At 40.3% G+C, this 21,303-nt stretch overlaps 1 protein-coding gene across 10 annotated transcripts in view; it reads right to left on the bottom strand.

Moving 5' to 3' along the window:
• The window catches only part of IMMP2L (inner mitochondrial membrane peptidase subunit 2), an 854,519-nt gene that overhangs the window by 249,445 nt on the left and 583,771 nt on the right, over nucleotides 1–21,303 (bottom strand). For all 10 annotated transcript variants that reach the window (XM_034769292.1, XM_034769342.1, XM_034769352.1 and 7 more), the window contains one exon: nucleotides 8,116–8,181. In XM_034769292.1, the coding sequence (XP_034625183.1) occupies nucleotides 8,116–8,181 (66 nt within the window). The remainder of the gene's footprint in view (nucleotides 1–8,115; nucleotides 8,182–21,303) is intronic.

Raw genomic sequence — 21,303 nt, 5'->3', positions numbered from 1 at the left:
CCTTTCTTTGTCCCAGTCCTGTCTCTTCCTCGTTCCTGATTCCTTGTCCCAGTTTCATTCTTCTCACCTAGCTGTCCGAGTCTCTCCTAGTGGCTCTTCTTCCAGTCTCAGCCCCCCTCATATCCTTCCCTAGCTCCCAGTCCCCCTTGCACACCCAGTCCCAGTCTCCCCCCACCATAACTCCCAGCTTTCCTCTTTCCTCCACCAACCTCCAGTCACACTCTCACTCTCACCACAAGCTTTGTCCCAATCTACTTCCCCACCCCCTCCAGTAGGTCCACATCTTGTCACCTCTGAATTCAAATCAGGGAGCTTCCTCCTCTATGACGCCTGATGCCAGGAGGGAGGTCACTGAGAGCACAGGAGAGACAATCTTTGTACTCTTCAGGTGCCTGGACCCAGCTCAGCCCATAGCAGCACAGTTCTGCAATTGAAGGGAAAATCCAGCCCTGAGTATGCAGATACCCAGCATGTAAAATGTCAGCACATATGGCTTATAATAGGAGGTGTCAAGCAACCTTAATAGGTGGTACTACCATCTGCCTCTCCCACCCCATAATTAGTGCTAGAGATACAATCCCTAAGAGACGCAGTCACTTCTCATACAACCACCCAAAGCTTCTGTTATTTGCACTTAGTTTGAATAGATAGATAAAGGAAGAAGCAACAGCAAGAAACACTTGAAAAATACATTGATCTCATGTTGAAATATTCAGGATTCTGAACCTTGACCTCTAATAATCTAATACTAACCCTGGACACAAGTTTGTTTGTTTTTAATACAGCCTTCCTGGGGTGGGGGCAGAGGGTCCATTTCCAGTCTATCACTAGAGCTAAATATCAAACTATGGTCTAAGACGAGTAGATTCATAACATCAGATTATGGCAATGGCCATAAAAAAGCAGTACAATAGGTTATTAAATAGCCATCGTTTTAAGTTTTACTAGTAAAAACCCAATTTTGGTACAGTTTTTCTTCTCATAAAACTTCATTATTTCTGGGACTGTACATAGCATGACTCAACCATCTGTGATAGATTATTATAGATTTTTTGTATCTTCAATAGCACATTTAAGATAAATTGGTTTTAAAATGTTTAATTTCTAGTGATTCAATGTGTTTTCTAATACCAGCACTTATTTTTAATAAATTAGATAGTATTGACTTTTTGTAACGTAGTCCCTCTCTTGGAAGAATTATCATTTAAATAGTCTACAGTGGTATTTTTTTTTTTTTTTTTTTTTTATGATTTCCTTCCTACAGAGTGAATTCTGCTGTGAATTCATGGAAGACAAATAAAGTCTCGTCTATGGGATGTGTGCTGTGTGAGATTTGCACACTGTCCAGCAATGCTATTAGTGTTGACCTATAACATCTCTCTAGAGCTGAAAGGTGATTTTCTGCCTGTTCTTTGAAATCTCCCAACGAAGAATTGCTGCTAACTGCTGAAAGTCAAATTGTCTGTGATGGGCTGGTGATGTGGACTACACTATGCTGGGAATTCAAAAGACACCACCTAACTCACTTCATTGGGACTGCCAGCTAGACTGGAACCAAGGTCTCAGAAGTGAAATGCCAGGATTTTTTATTCACTGAGTTAGCAGTATTTTCAGTCCCTAACAGCAGGTTTTAAAGGATGAAAAAATGTGTAGTCTATTATTTTTGAGTACATGGAAAATCTACAAAACAAAGTCCCAGTGGTTCCAGTGCTGGTCTTTCCTCTGTTGTGGTCTGCCAAAATTACAACTGAACCCTATATATTTTAAAGTGTGAATTTATTATTTTATATTTACTCTTTGCTTTTACACATGAAAAAAGCAAAACTAGCCTTTTTATGAGCAGAGGTCATAACAAATTAATATAAAAAAAACTGTAAAGAAACCTTTTCTATAGAAGTAATGGCTTTGTCTAAATATTACTTTCCTTGTCTGTAGTACTCAAGACAAGATATAATAAAAAGCTAGCTACATTTGTTTTGGTTAATGGCATGAAATACACAGCATTTATGACAACATATTCTGAAAGATAGGTCAACATACTTTTGTATAATCTATTCAGAACAAGCTAGATACAAATACGTTGCTGTTCCATGACAGTTATTTTAAAGGCAGATAGCTTTTTAGATAATATCATATTTAAAAGAAGCAGGATGCTGTATTTCTTTACACTGGTAACATAATCCAGTATTTATGTCAATTTGTATCACCATATGTTGTATTTGTTGTATCTGATAACAGTGTGATTTAAGACCTCAGCTAAGCATTTTTCATCATTTCTGTTGTGTGTGTAACATTTTTCACAGCATTATTCTGAGTTTGCTATTTCTCTTTCCCATGTTAACACTAAAACTACATTAAATATTGCACTCCCCATTATTACAATGTGCAGCAGTGATACCCTTCGTTAAGGATAGGTTGGGATTAGAGCAGTGCATATAATTGATTTTTTTCAATTTGCAGGCAATCAGTAAAAATTGTATTGATTTTTTTTTTTGGTGAATTTAAAAAAAACATTTTGTGTTGAACAAAATATTTCAATTCACCCAAACTAAATGTGAGCTTTTAAATCATTAAAAAAAAAATTTAAAAGTCAAATTGAAGAAAACTTTAAAACAAAGTTATTTTGAATCAAATTCTTGAAATTTTTTGGTTTTAAAAAGTGTAAACAAAAGTTTAGATTTTTTCAATAGCTATTTTTAAGGGTACTTTTCAACTGAAACAATTCAGTGAATTCACATGAATTCACAAAATGTTTTGGTTGACCTGAATCTACATTTTTCTCCAAAAAATGTTCTGGTAGAAAAATTTTGCTCACCTCTAATTGGGACCGCTATTTGTTCAGTTCCAGAGATTATTACACTTTGGGAAATTTAGGCAGGGGGCCTGATACTTATAAAAAGAGGAAAAAAGCTGGGCGGGACTTAACAGTAGCTGTTCTTCCTTGAAAATCACTCTGCACCTTCACATTCGTGGGATATGGAGGCTTTATTGTCAAGCTGCGGAATGGCTTTGAAAAGTCGTGTCTGCTGGGGAGTGCACAAGGGTGAAATAATTGCCTTGCTCTCTGTGAGAAAGTGCACCTCCCAACCACCTCAGTTACTTCTCTGAAATCACAGGGTCCTGGGAAGGTGGGTGAGTAGCATGAACAGTTACTGGTAAATAACCTCTTTCTTCTTACAGGGCCTTCTCCCAATCGTGATTATGTCTGCTAGAAGGGTGCATGAGCTTAGTACTTCAAGGTAACTCTATTCTGTCTGTGTTCCAAAAGGACAAGTCACCATCTCAGCTTCATGCCTACTGTGGTCTTAGATTTCCACCTATCTCAATGCAGAGCTCTCACTCTCACCAAAGGAAGCATGTCATCAATACCCTAGATACAAATAAAGTGCTCTGTTTTTCCATAGAAAAGATCAAGTCCTTTAGAAAATCTAACTGGTTATTCAGAGCATATGAGGAGAGATTCCTGGGAGAACCCATTACCAAACAGACTTTCATACTGGATTAGGAGATGTATAGAACATTGTTACAACTTAGCTAGGAAACCAGTACTTCCTGGTTTAAAATCCATGCCGTGAGAGCCACTGCAACATCAGCGGCCTGCCTTAGGCATGTTCCCTTGGTGAAAGTGTCCAAAGTAGCAGCATGGAATTCAGTGCACACTTTCACCAGGCATTACTCTTTGGACTTAGCATCATGCTCAGTTTGGGAAAGCGGTGCTACAGTCCATATTTTGCTAAGAACTCCTTGCCCATCATCCACCTGGTGAAGCACTGCTTGCTAATCTCCCACTAGTTCCAATCCCTGACAAAGCCTCTCTTATCACTGCCATTACTGAAATAACAAACCAATTGATTCAGTCATCCAACACCAATTTTTTTCTGACACTTCCTACAATATAAACCAACATTATTTCTGCCCTCACCAATAAGCAATTGATGCAGACAAGATCCCCACACCATGCAAATCCTCACTACAACTGATACTGGCCACATGCAGAACCACACACACACTTACTCATACCTGTTACAAAACTGCTCACATTTGACAGACTGCACACACACTACAGACCCTCCTCATATCCAAAGCTCCACATAAATCCACACACATGCCCTCACACAGACTTCCAGCCACAATCAATATACACACTCACACAAACCTCCTCAACTGATATTACAACACCACACACAATTAATACAAACACAGCCTCCTCCCCCACATCCCACAATTGACTTACTGCCCAAAGACCCCCTCGACAATTGATACACCACACACAGGTCTCCTCACAACTGATATGCACATGCCCCCTAAGGCCTTGGAGATCTCCACCCCTCAGGCTGAGTGAGGAGTGGAGAAGGCAGGAGCTGCCATTCTGTAGCCTAATTGTTGCTGGCACAATTCCAGTGCTGTGATTTCAAGAAGAAAAGGAGAGGGAGCACTGGGTTGTTCCATATGTTGACGGAACAACTGTCCTTCAGCACATGGAGCAGCTCTGATTAATCAGTGAAGTGACAGGCGTGGGAAACAATGAAAGTGCCAGTGTGGCATCTGGGCACAAACCATCTGTTTCCAAGCCCTGCATACTAGACCTCTAGGACAATAACAAGTTTTGTCCCTACCAAAAGAGTGCATGACCAATTAATTTTCAAAAGCAAGTTTTCTAAACAACTGTGGACAGCACCTCTACCATACCTCCTATAAACTACTTTAAAAGAGGGTTCAAAGTATAGGTAAATCTGAAGAGCAGCAAAATTCTTCCTAGGTACAGTAGGGGTAATTTTTCTGTTACCTGAAGTGCTTGAGACTTCCAAACATTTTCACTGCAATTATTCAATGAATTAAGCAGAGGATGAATTTAGTTCTCATGAATATATTTTGTGCATATTCCAATTTATGTTTGGTTTAACTCATAATATCATTTCATGCTGGCCATATAATTTAATACAACATATTAATGAATACATAAACATAGTATATTGGGTTGATACAATACTAACTTTATTTTGCTTCTGAAAAATACTTGTCTTCAAATTCATCAACTGGAAAGGAAAATGTCTGATTGTGTTTTTGTCACATATCTTAGGCTACCAAATTTGCTGAGAATTGCTGTTGGTTTACCTGTTTTAATCACATATCTCCTTTTAATATCATAACAGAAAATAATCAATAAAATAACTCAAATTTTAGGGAAAAAATTGTCACTTATATAAACCTGTATTTATATTCTGTATGCATTTCTAGTCTCAACCTTAAAGGGAAAATGTTGTAAATTTTTCAAAGATCTGTTCCAATGGTACAAAATGTGTATAGGCAAGTTATAAAATGTAAGTATTTTTCTGAGGATGGTTCTAACCAGAAATTAACCAAAATAGTTCAAGAACCATTCAATATTGGAAGGCACTTGAGGTTTGTATATATTTATCATTATGGGTGGGATTTTTCAAAAGTATCTCTGGGAACTGGATGACTAATTTCCTTAGATGTTTTTGAAACTCTCTCCTCCCCTGCCCTCCCACATGAACTCTAGAACCCCACTGTAAAATGTTAATATTATAAAATAATAAGTAGGATCATTTGGAATTGATTTATTTTCCTATCCATTTTCAACAACATTCCTATGGAAATGAATGAGGGACCACTAAATTGGTTGTTAATCTTTCCCTTTTAGCATCAACACTTAGGCAAATATATTGCCAAATGGCACAGAAAGAAGCCATTGTGTGAAGACAGATTGCTATAGAAGACGTCACTCGGTGCTGCTGTTTCACATAGCCTTCCAAGTATTAGGTTTTGGGCATGTAAGCAAACTTTCAGACTTGGGAAGACATATTATGTTGTTGTTAATTTGTAACTTTTTATTATGCAAGGTTTGAGTATAGACAATGGTCCCTGGAGAGTGAGTTATATGAGCAGCATCAGGCTTTGTGGTCCACCTTGGTCTCAAAGTAGAATAAATTCTTGAAGCAAGTTGTTCCCTGGGAACTGGACATTGGTTTTGGGCTGACTGTCTAGATTTCTCCTCCAATGAGAAGCCAGTTTGCAAGTCCTCATGCATCTGTGAATGCTTTGCATAAGAGCAAAGCTGGTGCCAGAAGGAGTAACAACATTGTGCATGCTAATCAAGAAGACAGAGGTACGAATACTTAGATTTGTGTCAATAACTGCGTCTATACAAAGGGGTGTTGGGCTTCAGCCCTTTGGAAATGTACCCTTTATTATCTATTATATATTTAGAAGACCAGTACACTGAGCTAAATGTAGTAATAATAAAAATAACTATCAGTGTACTCAAGGGTCTCTCTGAAATTCTAAATATATTGAACAAAGTTCTCTGCTGGCGTTAACTTCACTGAAGTTAATGGAATTAATGCCAGCACAGAATTTGTCCGGTTGCAAATGCATATATTTACCATACCCACAGATCTGTTGTGAGTCATTGCGACTCTTGTGACAAAGTGGGTGCGTCAATGGCCAAGTGGCCTTAAGGTTCAAATAAATAAGAACATACGAACGGCCATACTGGGTCAGACCAAAAGTCCATCTAGCCCAGTATCCTGTCTTCTGACAGTAGCCAATGCCAAGTGCTTCAGAGGGAATGAACAGAACAGGAAATCATCAAGTGAACCATCCCCTGTTGCCCATTTCCAGCTTCTGGCAGTCAGAGGCTAGGGACACCATCCCTGTCCATCTGGCCAATAGCCACTGATGGACCTATCTTCAAGAATTAATTTAATTCTTTTTTAAACCGTGATATAGTCTTTGCCTTCACAACATCTTCTAGCAAAGAGTTTCATAGGTTGACTGTGTGTTGTGTGAAGAAATACTTCCTTTTGTTTGTTTTAAACCTGCTGCCTATTAATTTCATTTGGTGACTTCTAGTTCTTGTGTTATGAGACGGAGTAAGCAACACTTCCCTATTTACTTTCTCCATTTAGGTCTATAAAATCATGACCGGTGTGAAATCAAACCTGTTGATAGTCAGTCTCCTCCAGAGCCATATTAAACAATAGGCCCACCAGATTTAAGAATAAGTAACAGGATTTTGTGAGTGCCTTTTTGTTGTATTTTTTTAACTTTTGCTTGGTTTGGTTTTTGTTGGGGAGGGGTGGAAAGACAGGTGAGTGTGTTGAATGGGCAACGACAGCAGTAAGAGATACAGGTGAAGAGGAAACAGAAGAACAGCTGATTAACCAGCATGCACTTAGCAGTTTCAGCTGTGCTGGCCACTCTAGAGGTAGAACTCCAAATGCCAATTGCAGCACACAGTAGAAGAGTGATCTTTTGGCTGGGGTAGGGGGGTCATACAGCCAGGTAATGAGAGCCAACTCTATGCAAAAGAAGTGATTGTAACGGACTGAGAACACTACAGCCTTTGATCTCTGAGCAAAGCAGGGACAATGCTGACTTCCTCTGCAAAGCACTTGGAGAGCTACTGATGAAAAGTGCTACATAAGAGCAGAGAATTATCATTATTAAGGGTTTAAAAATGTGTGGGAAATGCACACACTTTTAGGCATCATCTCATAAGCTTGATCCTTAATTTTTCTTAGTCCTAGAAAGGCCTAGTTCCCAGGACACCCAAAACCTAGAAACAGAGCTCTATTCTTATATAAACCCTCCTGATACAGTGTTTTCTTCTCCTGATTCTTCTATGAGCTCTTCAGAGCTCAATTCTTCTATAAACCCTCCTGATACAGTGTTTTGCTGTAAGAGTGCTGTATATTCCCCCAAAAACCTTGCAATGAGGATAGATACCTGTGAGAACTATTGTATTCAGTGTGTGAACTTTATACCTGCCAACTACTGTATAAATATTATCAGACCTACCAGAAAGACTGTGCTCATGTATAAAAATTCCTTTGCAATTGCCTGGCATAAATTTGCAATGGGGGAATCAAATAATGTAGACGGTGAGCAGGATTTGCACCTGCATAATCTTCATAAGGTTACCTTTGTGTAACATTTCTTATCTCATTTAAAAAGATTGACACTGACATCCCTGTTAAGAATATATAGCAAGAAAATACTAGAAAGTTGCCATCTAAGATACTCATTCAAAATTTACTGAAAAGCCACAGTGTTCCTATAAGAAGTCAGATTAAGGCTCAAAATACTTACTTGACAATGTCTCCTTCAAGAGCAATCACTCGTTTAATGATCTTCTGTTCAGGGTTTTTAGGAGACCTGGGAAAGGGATAAGGTTACACAGTCAGTAATGTGCCTGTTGTTTTAAGAAAATGAAAAGAAATTCAACAAAGAAATAGGCACTATTAAAGTCATTATGGGATTCCATGTTCTCCCTGATATGGCATCAATCATGACGTTCCAGCTAAAGTGAAGCCACAGCTACCATTCTTATTTCAAACTATCATGAAAAACTGGGGCTAAAATATCAGCTGAATGCAAAGTCTATTGCATAATAATCAACAGTCTTTTTATAGCAGAAGAAATGGGGAAGACACTTGACACTGATGAAATTAGAATGTCCCATTAGTGATGATGTGGGAACCTTTGCAAATAAATTCATACATTTAAACCTGAATTTTCCATCAAACTTTAATAGTATAGTGTATTTAAATATTCATGTCATTCATTCATTTTGAAAAAACTCAAAATGAGATTAATATTTATCATACTAATTGAGGCAAATCTTGCATAGGCAAACAAAGAAGGAGTTTAGAAAAACAGGTAAAATTTTCTAAAAGTTTCAGCTTTATACAAAGTGTCCTAATGTATCAAGTGTTAGTTAAAGAATTTTTCTCATACAACACTATGTTGAGTGTGATACAGTTGCACACTTAAGCATTCAATAATCAGATAAGCCTGCTTATACAACCTGAATTCTACACCCTTCTGCATAAGATATACAATCATACTACTACTTAAATATGCAGTATAATATTAAAAACATTTCTATAACCTCATATGTGCGTATCATGTATCTTTTTGTGATATACTCAGACTTCCCCAGTTTTTGACTTGGAAATACTTAACTGCACAAACAATATAATTTTTCCATGTTCTCTTACTATAGGTTTTCATTTGTTTGCTTTAAAGAAAGGCCATCAGGTAGCCCATGCTTTTGATTTTCTCCTGGCACTGCCTGAGGTTCTGTACTTTAGACTCCTAGCTTAGCCAGCTTGTTAGAAATGTCATTACAGAGCTCTGCATCACAGTTCCTGCTCCTGACATCCCCTAGGCCCTGCTAGCCTCACTCCAGAAATCCACCAGTGTCTTGGTGTCAGCCTCTGGCCAGCTGGCAGCATGCTGCAATTATGTCTTCTTCTTAGGGCACATTCTTCAATGGCAAAGCTAAGATGAGTTTGGATGGGAAACTCACCAGAGATGAGCTCAGTCACATATACTGGATGCCACATGAAACTAGGGGGACAGAACATTAAGGAGGCTTATTTGCAGTGGTAGATAGGGTGACCAGATGTCCCGATTTTATAGGGACAGTCCCGATTTTTGGGTCTTTTTCTTATATAGGCTCCTATTATCCCCAACCCTCTGTCCTGATTTTTCACACTTGCTGTCTGGTCACCCTAGTGGTAGATGACTTACGATTAAGGTTACATCTCTACCCCGATATAATGCGACCCAATATAACACGAATTCGGATATAACGCAGTAAAGCAGTGCTCCGGCTGCGCGCTCCGGCAGATCAAAGCAAGTTCGATATAATGTGGTTTCACCCATAACACAGTAAGATTTTTTGGCTCCCGAGGACAGCATTATATCGAAGTAGAGGTGTATTTTTATGTCACGGAGGTCATGGAAGTCACGGAATCTCTGACTTTCGGAGACCTCAGTGACATTCTCTGCTTCAGCCTCAGGGGCTGCAGGACTCTGGAACTGTCAGCCAGCTGGGCCCTGTAGGGTTCCAGTGACAGGTGATAGCAGCGGCAAGAAACAGGGGCCCCTTGCAAGGTTCTAGCAACAGGTGACAGACTCCTGAGGGGGCCCTCCTCAGGGTTCCAGCAATGAGCGACAGCCTTGGGTGGAGAGGTGGGGAGGGAGGCACCTCGGGTGAGTGGTTGGGGGTGTCCCATTTTCTCTTTGGGAAATATGTTCACCCTGCAGCTCCCAGCCACCGTGAGTGGAAGGGGGCCCCCCTGCAGCTTCCAGCTGCCATGGGCAAAGGGGGAACCCTACAGCTCCCAGCCATCATGGCGGCAGGGGAAACTATTGAGTCGCAGCAGCAAAAGTCACAGACAGGTCACGGCTTCTGTGAATTTTTGTTTATTGCCTGAACATGTCCTGACTTTTACTAAAAATAACCATGACAAAATCTTAGCCTTACTTATGGTTAGGAAACAGGCAAGAAAGGGCTTGGATGATTATGGGAGACACTGGAGAACTGGTGCCCCAAGACTGTTGTGTTACAGTACTTATCTGCAACCCTAAAAACACAACAGGTCAAATTAGGTCTGCCCTATACCCCTGGTCGTGCTAACTCATGTTACTACTACCTCCATACACATGATGGAATTTTGTTTGGAGGCAGGGATCAAGTTATGAACAATAATACTATACTTCATATAGTGAAGACAAGCCCAAGGAAGGAAATATCAGCTTAGGGACTGATGCAGATTCAAATCCACAGTCCCAGTCTGCATAAGAGAGACCAAATTGCTGAGGGGCCCAGTCCAGAGTCTCAGAAAGAAAGGGATCAAAGCAGAGAGACATCTGCGCAGCACAGATAAAGAATTTATAATCCCTATGTGGGAAGGATTCCTATGATCAAAGGATGTTTCTTCCAGAGCAATATGTGGCCATGGCAGTTCGAGCCTGGTGAGGCCATAATTTCAAATGTGATAATTTAGTCATTATTAGTCATTTACTGTATAAAGTCATTTAATGTGACTCTTCTTTGAAGTACCCTTCCCCCAAGCTAACTCAACTCATTTCTTAAATTTATCTTTACCATTCTGAGAATAGAGATGGTTTTTCTGACCCCTTTGCATGTCATTCTTGGGAGGAACCCACCAAGTTTTAGATGCCCATGTGGTTCTAGTAGTTGGTGCACCAACAGCACTTGTCACTGCTACCATCACTAGCATATTTCTATGTGCCACGGCTCACTTGGGATCAGGCCTAGGAGAAGAGTTATTACTTTTACCCATTAGAGTTACTGTAAATTAAAGCAGTTCAGTAAAATTTCACAGGTAATTTATTTCATCTCTTATTCATTTTGGCTAAGTATGAACTTGTACTCCTGTAAAGTGTATTTTAACCAATGGGAAATAGTAATACAAAATGTATGTGCTAAAGTGTGTGTTTGCTAAAGACTGAATAAAAACAGCCATCAAATTTTAAGTCTGCCCTTTCAAAATTCTATCTCACACATTACTTTTAAAGGTTCTTTTGAATTCCCCTCACAAGCATTTCTGTTTGATTAGCACGTACATTTTGTAATGTAATTACTGACCTCTGTGTTAATTTGCACCCACTCCGCAATAATTGTAATGACCTTGAATAAACATAATTCTAAATCAGAGGTAAGAACATTCATTCTCAAAGTGGTCACTTTTCTGCCAGTAAGGACACATTAAAAAAACTGATTTATCAAAGAGGCTTTCAAGAAACCCTTATACATCACTATTATAAATCATGAATGTTTTGTAACATCTTAAACTAGAAAAGATATAGTAATATAAAATAAGTATTATATTCATATTTTGATTAGAATTCATTTAAATGGCAAAAACAAATGTAAGACAAATGAGAACTGGACTTAACAGGATGCAAAAAATATAGCTAAACAAGGGATTTTCAGTTGGCTAAAGATAAAATATAATAGACCATAGATGAGAGAGAATATTCTAAGGTCACAGTTTTCCACTGAGGTTAGTGTAATTGCAAAGGTTCACCTGAAAGGTGCTCAATGAAGGTTAGGAACCTTAACTGGCTATGGAAGGCATATAAAGAGAAAATATGTAGGCAATTTCTGGTTTCAGAATCTTTCTTATTGAATATTATTGAATATTTTAGCCAGTCTCTGGCTTCAGATCTGGTCAAAAAGTAAGAAAAAACATTGTTTACAAATAATTATTTAGTGCAAATGTTGGCAACGTTTTGTAATTATTATTCACTCTTCTCTCTCTAGCTGTGAGATAGGCAACTCCTTCACACGTTGTCAAGGCTGTATCCCCACTTTGAACTTTATGGTACAAATGTAGAGGCCTGCATGAAAACTTCTAAGCTTAACTACCAGCTTAGCTCTGATCCCGCTGCCACCATTCCCAATGGATTCCCTCCCTGGGAAGCCTTGAGAAACCTTTCACCAATTCCCTGGTGAATACAGATCCAAACCCCTTGGATCTTAAAACAAGGAGAAATTAACCATTCCCCTCCTTCCTCCCACCAACTCCTGGTGAATACAGTTCCAACCCCCCTGGGATCTAAAACAAGGAGAAATTAACCATTCCCCCTCCTTTCTCCCACCACTCCTGGTGAATACAGATCCAACCCACTTGGATCCAAAACAAGGAAAAATAAATCAGGTTCTTAAAAAGAAGGCTTTTAATTAAAGAAAAAAGTAAAAATCATCTCTGTACAATCAGTATGGAAATTAACCTTACAGGGTAATCAAACTTAAAGAGCTCAGAGGACTCCCCTCCAGTCTTAGGTTCAAAGTACAGCAAACAAAGATAAACACTCTAGTAAAAGGTACATTTACAAGTTGAGAAAACTAACACGCCTTGCCTGGCTATTTACTTACAAGTTTGAAATAGGAGAGACTTGTTTAGAAAGATGTGGAGAACTTGGATTGATGTCTGGTCCCTCTCAGTCCGGAGAGCGAACGCACTCCCAAAACAAAGAACACAAAAAAAACCTCCCCCCCCTCAAGATTTGAAAGTATCTTGTCCCCTTATTGGTCCTTTGTGTCAGATGCCAGCCAGGTTACCTGAGCTTCTTAACCCTTTACAGGGAAAAGGATTTTGGAGTCTCTGGCCAGGAGGGATTTTATAGTACTGTACACAGGACAGCTGTTACCCTTCCCTTTATAGTTATGACACACGTTTATTTAAATATATTCTGTTCAGCATGCCTGTGACCAACACCCTCCACCAACTCCCATCTCCTACTTGCTCCTTCAGTCTCTCCCTTTGTGTTCACCCACCACACTCTAATGGCAACACCACTCTCTGGGAAGGATATCTTCATACAGACCCCGTACAGAGAATGACCAAGGGGAATAGGGTCCAGAAACTCTTTACCCTTTGGCACCTCTCCTTACAAGTTACAGAGTTTTCTTCCCTTTATGAATATCTGTGTGAAGTTGTCCATACAACAGTAATCTTAAAATGGGATTTATTAAAAAATGGATAAATGGATTAACAACAAAAGAAACTGCTTGCTTAACATAGCTAGATTTGCACTTCTTCTAAGTTACAGTAGACAAAGCCTTTTCAACTTAATTACAGAGAAAAAGGAAAGATCTTACATGTCTAAAGAGCAAGTCCCTGCTCTGACATCCTTGTGAGAGTCAGGCCCTGAGACTGTTTTCAAAGAGAGAGATGAGCAAGTCCCTCGCTCACACAACTGGCTTCTCAAGCTCCCCTGATTCAGTGCCACAGCCTCCACTATCGAAACCAGTTTTCTCCAGTTACCTATATCCAAACCCAATGGTGTGTACACTGTTTTCTTGAGTAAATGGTGTATTGAAGAGATAAAGAACAATAATGAGGACTAGTAGCTGTCTCTCAAAGTCTTAACATTCAAATTCAGAGATTACATTTCACAGACCAATCTGAATGTCTCTGCTCCAGCCAGATTCAATAGTGTCCTTTCAAAAAGACAGATTGGCATTTTCCTCAACAACACCTCACACACACACACATGCACACACACACTCATTTCCCCTTGTTATGAAGTTGAGTGCCTATCAAACTGTACAGGAATATTACAAAAACATTTAAAGCAGAAGCAATAGTAGGAAGCATATCAATGACCCATTAGAAAAACAAACCTCCTGAAAACCATTTTAACCTAGAACCATTTCCATTCCCTCTCTCAATTCCTCTCCTGATGAAAACTGTAGGAAAATAGGTAAGCCATGCAGTGGACCCCAAAAGTCACCAAATCTGAGAATAACTTGCTGCTAACCAAATCTTCTTTAAATGAGGTACACTTCTACCTCGATATAATGCTGTCCTCGGGAGCCAAAAAATCTTACCGCGTTATAGGTGAAACCGCGTTATATCGAACTTGCTTTGATCTGCCGGAGTGCGCAGCCCAGCCCCCGCGGAGCAATGCTTTACCGCGTTATATCCAAACTCGTGTTATATCGGGTCGCGTTATATCGGGGTAGAGGTGTACTCTGTCAGGACCACAATTCAGGGGCACAGGTCAAGACCAGGGATTGGGTTGGAGGGGACTCAAGAACATGGTCTAAGTCTAGAGGATCATAATTAGAAGGAAAAGTTCATTCCAGTATTCCACTGTAGGATCAGGTCAGAGTTGAGGTTGATGAGCCATATTGGGTCAGAGCCACGTGAGGCAGCCTAAGTAGGATTATTGGAACAAAAGCAGTGCAAAAAGTCAGGAGTGGAGCGGGGACTAAGAACAGAGCTAGGTATCAGGAGCAGGACTGGGGTCAGAAACCAGGAGCATAGCAAGGTATCTGCTCCCATGAGCCTTCTGAGAGGTCTGCCTCCTTTTCCACTACCTACCCACACCAGTCACTCACTAAAACACCCACAGACATCCATAAATCCATTCACAAGATCAGTTCAGCAGCACTCTCACTCATTTCACCTTCACACATTGACAAACCCACCATCTGTCCCTCCATATACTCCCACCACACACCCACTATCCCATATGACACACACCTCCAATTGCCGTACTGCTACTGTTTCTCTCTCAAGGCACTCTTATCACCTCTGCTTAGAAGTCCCTCACTTGCTGGGAAGCTCCTGCTTTCAGGGCCATTTCCCCTTGGTATGGGGTGTCTCACTTAACCTTTTGGCTCAGGAGCACTCAACATCATTGGTTCTGGAAGGGAAATGGGATATTTCTCCTCTTATCTCCTGGATGAGAGTGGATATTCTCAACACGGGGAAGAAAAAGAGTGTCTTCTCCCCTTTCCTCCTTAATGGGGATATATCTCAGTCAGGTCACTCCAGTGGAGGTCTTTATAAAAGCATAAGAACATATGAAAGGCCATACTGGGTCAGATCAAAGGTCCATCTAGCCCAGTAGCCTGTCTTCTGACAGTGGCCAATGCCAGGTACCCCAGAAGGAATGAACAAAACAGGTAATCATCATGTGATCCATTCCCTGTCGCCCATTCCCAGCTTCTGGCAAACAGAGGCTAGGGACACCATCCCTGTCCATTCTGGCTAATAGCCATTGATGGATCTAACCTCCATGAACTTATCTAGTTCTTTTTTTCACCCTGTTATAGCCCTGGCCTTCACAATGTCCTCTGGCAAGGTTGACTGTGCGTTGTGTGAAAAAATACTTCCTTTTGTTTGTTTTAAATCTGTTGCCTATAATTTCATTCGGTGACCCCTAGTTCTTGTGTTATGAGAAGGAGTAAATAACCCTTCCTTATTTACTTTCTCCACACAAGTCATGATTTTATAAACCTCTATCATATCCCCCCTTAGTCATCTCTTTTCCAAGCTGAAAAGTCCCAGTCTTATTAATCTCTCCTCATGTGGCAGCCGTTCCATACCCCAATCACTTTTGTTGACCTTTTCTGAATCTTTTCCAATACCAATATAACATGACCCGATATGACACGAATTTGGATATAATGCGGTAAAGCAGCGCTCCGGAGGATGGGGGGGGCGCAGAGCTGCGCGCTCCAGAGGATCAAAGCAAGTTTGATATAATGCAGTTTCCCCTATAACGCGGTACGATTTTTTTGGCTCCCGAGGACAGCATTATATCGGGATAGAGGTGTATCTTTTTTGAGATGGGGCAGTATTCAAGATGTGGGCATACCATGGATTTATAGAGGCAATCTGATATTTTCTGTCTTATTAACTATCTCTTTCTTAATGATTCCCAACATTCCGTTTGCTTTTTTGACTGCTGCTGCACATTGAGTGGATGTTTTCAGAGAACTATCCACAATGACTCTAAGATCTCTTTCTTGAGTGATAACAGTTAATTTAGACCCCATCATTTTATATGTACAATTGGGATTATGTTTTCCAATGTGCATTACTTTGCATTTATCAACATAGAATTTCATCTGCCATTTTGTTGCTCAGTCACCACGTTTTGAGAGATAGCTCTACGCAGTCTGCCTGGGACTTAACTATTTTGAGAAGTTTTGTATCATCTGCAAATTTTGCCTCCTCACTGTTTACCCCTTTTTCCAGATCATTTATGAATATGTTGAATAGGATTGGGCCCAGTACAGACCACTATTTAACCACTATTTACCTCTTTCCATTCTGAAAACTGATCATTTATTCCTACCCTTTGTTTCCTATCTGTTACCAGTTACCAATCCATAAGAGGACCTTCCCTGTTATCACATGACAGCTTACTTTGCTTAAAAGCCTTTGGTGAAGAACCTTGTTCAAAGGCTTTCTGAAAATCTAAGTACACTATATTCATTGGATCCTGCCTTGGCCGCATGCTTGTTGAGCCCCTCAAAGAATTCTAGTAGATTGGTGAGGCATGATTTCCCTTACAGACTCTTCTCCAACAAATTATGTTAATCAATGTGTTTGACAATTTTGTTCTTCACTATTGTTTCAAACAGTTTGCCTGGTACTGAAGTCAGGCTTACCGGCCTGTAATTGCTGGGATGACCTTTTGAGCCCTTTTTAAAAACTGGCATCACATTAGCTATCTTCCAATCATATGGTACAGAAGCTGATTTAAATGATAGGTTACAGACTAGTTAGTAGTTCTTCAATTTCACATTTGAGTTCCTTCAGAACTCTTGGGTGAACACCATCTGGTCCTGGTGACTTATTACTGTTTAGTTTATCAATTTGTTCCAAAACCTCCTTCAATGACACCTTATGGTCACTATTACCAAGCGGTCCAGCTATATTCACCTCTTGGACCAGATCTTGTGCTCCACTTGGGACAAAATCAAGAATTGCCTCTCCTCTTGTGGGTTCCAGGAGTAGCTGCTCCAAGAAGCAGTCATTTAAGGTGTCAAGAAACTTTATCTCTGCATCCCATCCTGAGGTGACATGTACCCAGTCAATATGGAGATAGTTGAAATCCCCCATTATTATTGTGGTTTTTTTATTTTTATAGCCTCTCTAATCTCCCTGACCATTTCACACTCACTATCACCATCCTGGTCAGGTGGTCGGTACTATATCCTTACTGCTAGATTCTTATTATTAGAGCATGGAATTACTTTCCATAGAGATTCTATTGTACAGTTTGGGTCATTTGAAATTTTTACTTCCTTTGATTCTACACTTTCTTTCATATATAGTGAAATTCATTTCCCCTCCAGCACAACCTGTTCTGTCCTTCCGATATATTTTGTACCCTTGTATTACTGTGTCCCATTGATTATCCCCGTTCCACCAAGTTTCTATAATGCCTATTATATCAATATCCTCATTTAATACGAGGCACTCTAGTTCACCCATCTTATTATTTAGACTTCTATCATTCTTATATAAGCACTTTAAAACTTTGTCACTTTTTAGCTGTCTGCCATTACATTATGTAATTGAATGGGACTTTTTTTCATTTGACTCTTTCTCATCAGATCCTACCTGTATTTTATCATCCTCCATCCTTTCCTCCTTACTAGCACATAGTAAGGGATGTCTCTGTCCAAATCACATGCTCCTCTGCACCTCTTGGCTTTCCCCCAGCCCTTAGTTTAAAAACTACTGTATGCCCCTTTTAATTTTAAGTGCCAGCAATCTGGTTCCATTTTGGTTTAGGTGGAGCCCATCCTTCCTATATAGGCTCCCTCTTTCCCAAAAGTTCCCCCAGATCCTAATAAATCTAAACCCATCCTCCTTACACCATCTAATCCATGCATTGAGACCCTGCAGTTCTGCCTGTCTAACTGGCCCTGCGTGTGGAACTGGAAGCATTTCAGAGAATGCTACCACAGAGGACCTGGACTTCAATCTCCTACCTAGCAGTCTAAATTTGACTTCCAGGGCCTCTCTCCTATCCTTCCCTATGTCACTGGTACCTACCTGTGCCACGACCACCGGCTCCTCCCCAGCACTATACATAAGTCTATCTAGATGTCTCAAGAGATCAGCAACCTTCGCGCCAGGCAGGCAAGTTACCACACAGTTCTCCTGGTCATCGCAAACCCAGCTATCTGTGTTTCTAATAAATCAACACGGCCATTACTAGTACCTGTGTCTTTCTAATAACTGGAGTTCCCTCCCCACCCGGAGATGTATCCTCAGTGCGAGAGGATACCACAATATCATCTGGAAGGAGGATCCCAACTATGGGATCTTTTCCCTCTGCTCCAATTGGATGTTCTCCTTCCCTGAGACTTTCATCCTCCCCAACAGCACAGAGGCTGTCAGATCAGGAGTGGGACCATTCTACTGTGTCCTGGAAAGTCTCATCCGTCTACCTCTCTGTCTCCCTTAGCTCCTCCAGTTCAGCCACTCTGGTCTCCAAAGCCCATACATGGTCTCTGAGGGCCAGGAGCTCCTTGCACTGAATGCACACATAGGCCACCTGCCCATAAGGCAGGTAGTCATACATGCTGCATTGGGTGCAATAAACTGGATAGCCCCCACTTGTTGCTGGACTTCTGCCTGCATTATCTTTTAACTCCTGAAGCTCATTCCTTTGTTGTTCTTTTGTTTTTATCAGGGGGTGTTTGTGGCTTTAAGTTTAAAGAAGTTTAAGGAATGTTAAGTGTATCTAGCCCCCTCACATTACCCCTGTAAACTCCCTCGCAAAACTCCCCTATTAGCCGCTCCTGTTTGCTAGCTATTATCTTCCCTAACACCCCACGCTGGGACTCTCTTGAAGGAAAGAGGAGGGAAGTTCAGAGCAACAGCTGCGGAAGAATCCTCCCCAACCTACTACAACCATTTCAGAGCATGAGGAGCACGCTAAGGAGCAGTAGTGCTTTATGTTCCCAGGCAGACAACCTCATCCTGCAGACAACAAGCTGAGAGGGGGTGAGTATGGGGAATGTGTTAGAGAAGCTATCTACAGGATGAGAATTGTAGAGGAGAAGGAAGAGACACAAGAGGAGCTGAGCAGCTGCAGAACCCAGCTAGAATGTCTGCTCTCAGATGAAAGGGCTGCAGGGTTCCTGAAGGCTCTAGGTCTTTGCTTATACTGTAGCAGGGGGTTGGGTTAGTAATTGCCTCATCTCCCATCTAGACTATTTACACTGAAATCACTTAGCACAATTTCAAACAATGGATCTCATACATTCATTTACAATTATCATTAAACTTCCATGGCATTTTTGCTTATATTATTTCAGATTCTACTCTTCCCTTCATTCTTTGATTCATCTTAGTAACTTCTTCTCAATAGTTGTCTATAGTTGTATAAGAACTTGGAACTAATGTTGCGACAAGCTTCTCCATAGACAGTGCTTATTACGGTCTATCCCAAGGTCCCAGCAGACTAAATGAAGGAAGGCAGTGGTTTAATTTTTCACTCTCTAAAGGAACATAGGAACACACATCTCCAAAACCATGCGAGATCATAGCCTGCTGAGTGTGCAGCCTTTTATAACAATAAAAAGTAACCCACAGATCCGGGATAACGGTCATATAGAATGTTTAATGCTCAAAGGCAGTGGACAAGCCAAAAGCAATTATGTTTTTCCACACACATTAGTTCTGTATCTGCTACTAAAAAAATAAAGAAATTTTTCTTGAATGCCAGCAGAGCCCATTTAAATTACTGCTGCATCATAAACTACTTCAAAGAGCACCCAGGGTTTATAGGTGCATGTATGGAACAAAGAAAGGATAGTTTTACACTATTAACCCACCATCAAGAATCATGTAATGCAATTTAAATAGAACTAGACTGCATTTCATGATAACCAGTACTTGTTTAATATGTTACATTACCCTGGTAAGCTTTTATTTGAGGGGATTATGCTCTCTTTTGATTGGTGATGTCAACTGATCATATATAGAATAGGTCCCGGAAGAGATATTTAAACTTCATGTTGAGAGGTACCTGAAGATCACAGATGCTGTGTGTCTGCATGTGGCTTTACTCTTGTATACGTTGAGAATGTTTAAACAGCACGGTTTATTTTCAGATTATACCAGATGGGATTTATGCCAGCCATTGACTTAACTGACTATTATTTACACAAAGAAAATCAAAACAGACAGAACAGTTACATTAAAACCATCTTTCATAAAAGGACACTATGCTTTTAAGAATACTTTGATCTTGATTTACCCCACTGTTCCTCTCCCAAGAAGTTTCCAATGCATCTTTAAATTCTAGTGGTGATGCCATAGGAGAGTGACCATTCTAATAGCATCATTGTACATTTATTGCCTTTGGCCTGCCTGGTAATACATCTATTATGATATTTGCTATGAGCCATGTGGTGCATGAAATACCTATTTAAGAGCTAAAAGAACTGCTACAGAATTGGACCCTATGTTATACTATGTATTTTCTAATATGTTCTTTTGAGAAATACCCCATTTGGTGTTGTCCTCTTTTCCTGGCCATCATTATAGGAAAAACACCTATTTTCTGAAGAAAATGTAACTTGTATCATGGTAAAATCTTGGATGTGAAATGAATAATCGTGTTACATGACACAGATTTTAAAAAGTTGGGGAGCTAGGCAAAAGAGTGATTAATGCAACAAATTTTCTTACGTATCTATCTATCTCTGTGAAATAGGAAGTGCCAAGAGAACCTAGTTCAAATCCTAGTGTCCTCATTAGTGGACACCAGAAAAACAGTAAACAGTAGCTCCAGATCTGTTCATGGGAAGTGTGTGATCACATCACAAAGCTATCATCAGATCATCATTATTTCCCATCTTGTTGGCACTCTCAGCAGAGGGGTCAAGAATTGAAAGATCATGTAAATGCACTGACTTCACACCCTTAAAAGTGATTTCTACAGCTCAGGACAGAGGTAGTGCCCATGCTACACCTGTTCTCTAGAATGACTAAAGTGAATCCATCTACTTCACATTAGCACTAAACTCACAATTAGAAAATTAACCTTAAAAAAACTAAAATACATCACACATCTTGCTCCCCCCCCCCCCCCTCGTTGGCCCTGTTTAGCCGGTCCGCCCTTGCTGGGGGGCCTGAAAAAAAATTTTCACCGGGGCCCGAACCCGCTCTCGGCGGCCCTGGAGCAGGGGGA

Source organism: Trachemys scripta, chromosome 1 (assembly GCF_013100865.1).
Source record: "Trachemys scripta elegans isolate TJP31775 chromosome 1, CAS_Tse_1.0, whole genome shotgun sequence".
NCBI lineage: Eukaryota > Metazoa > Chordata > Testudines > Emydidae > Trachemys > Trachemys scripta.
Note: the sequence above shows the minus strand (reverse complement) of the source record. Positions and strands in the feature narration are given on the sequence as shown.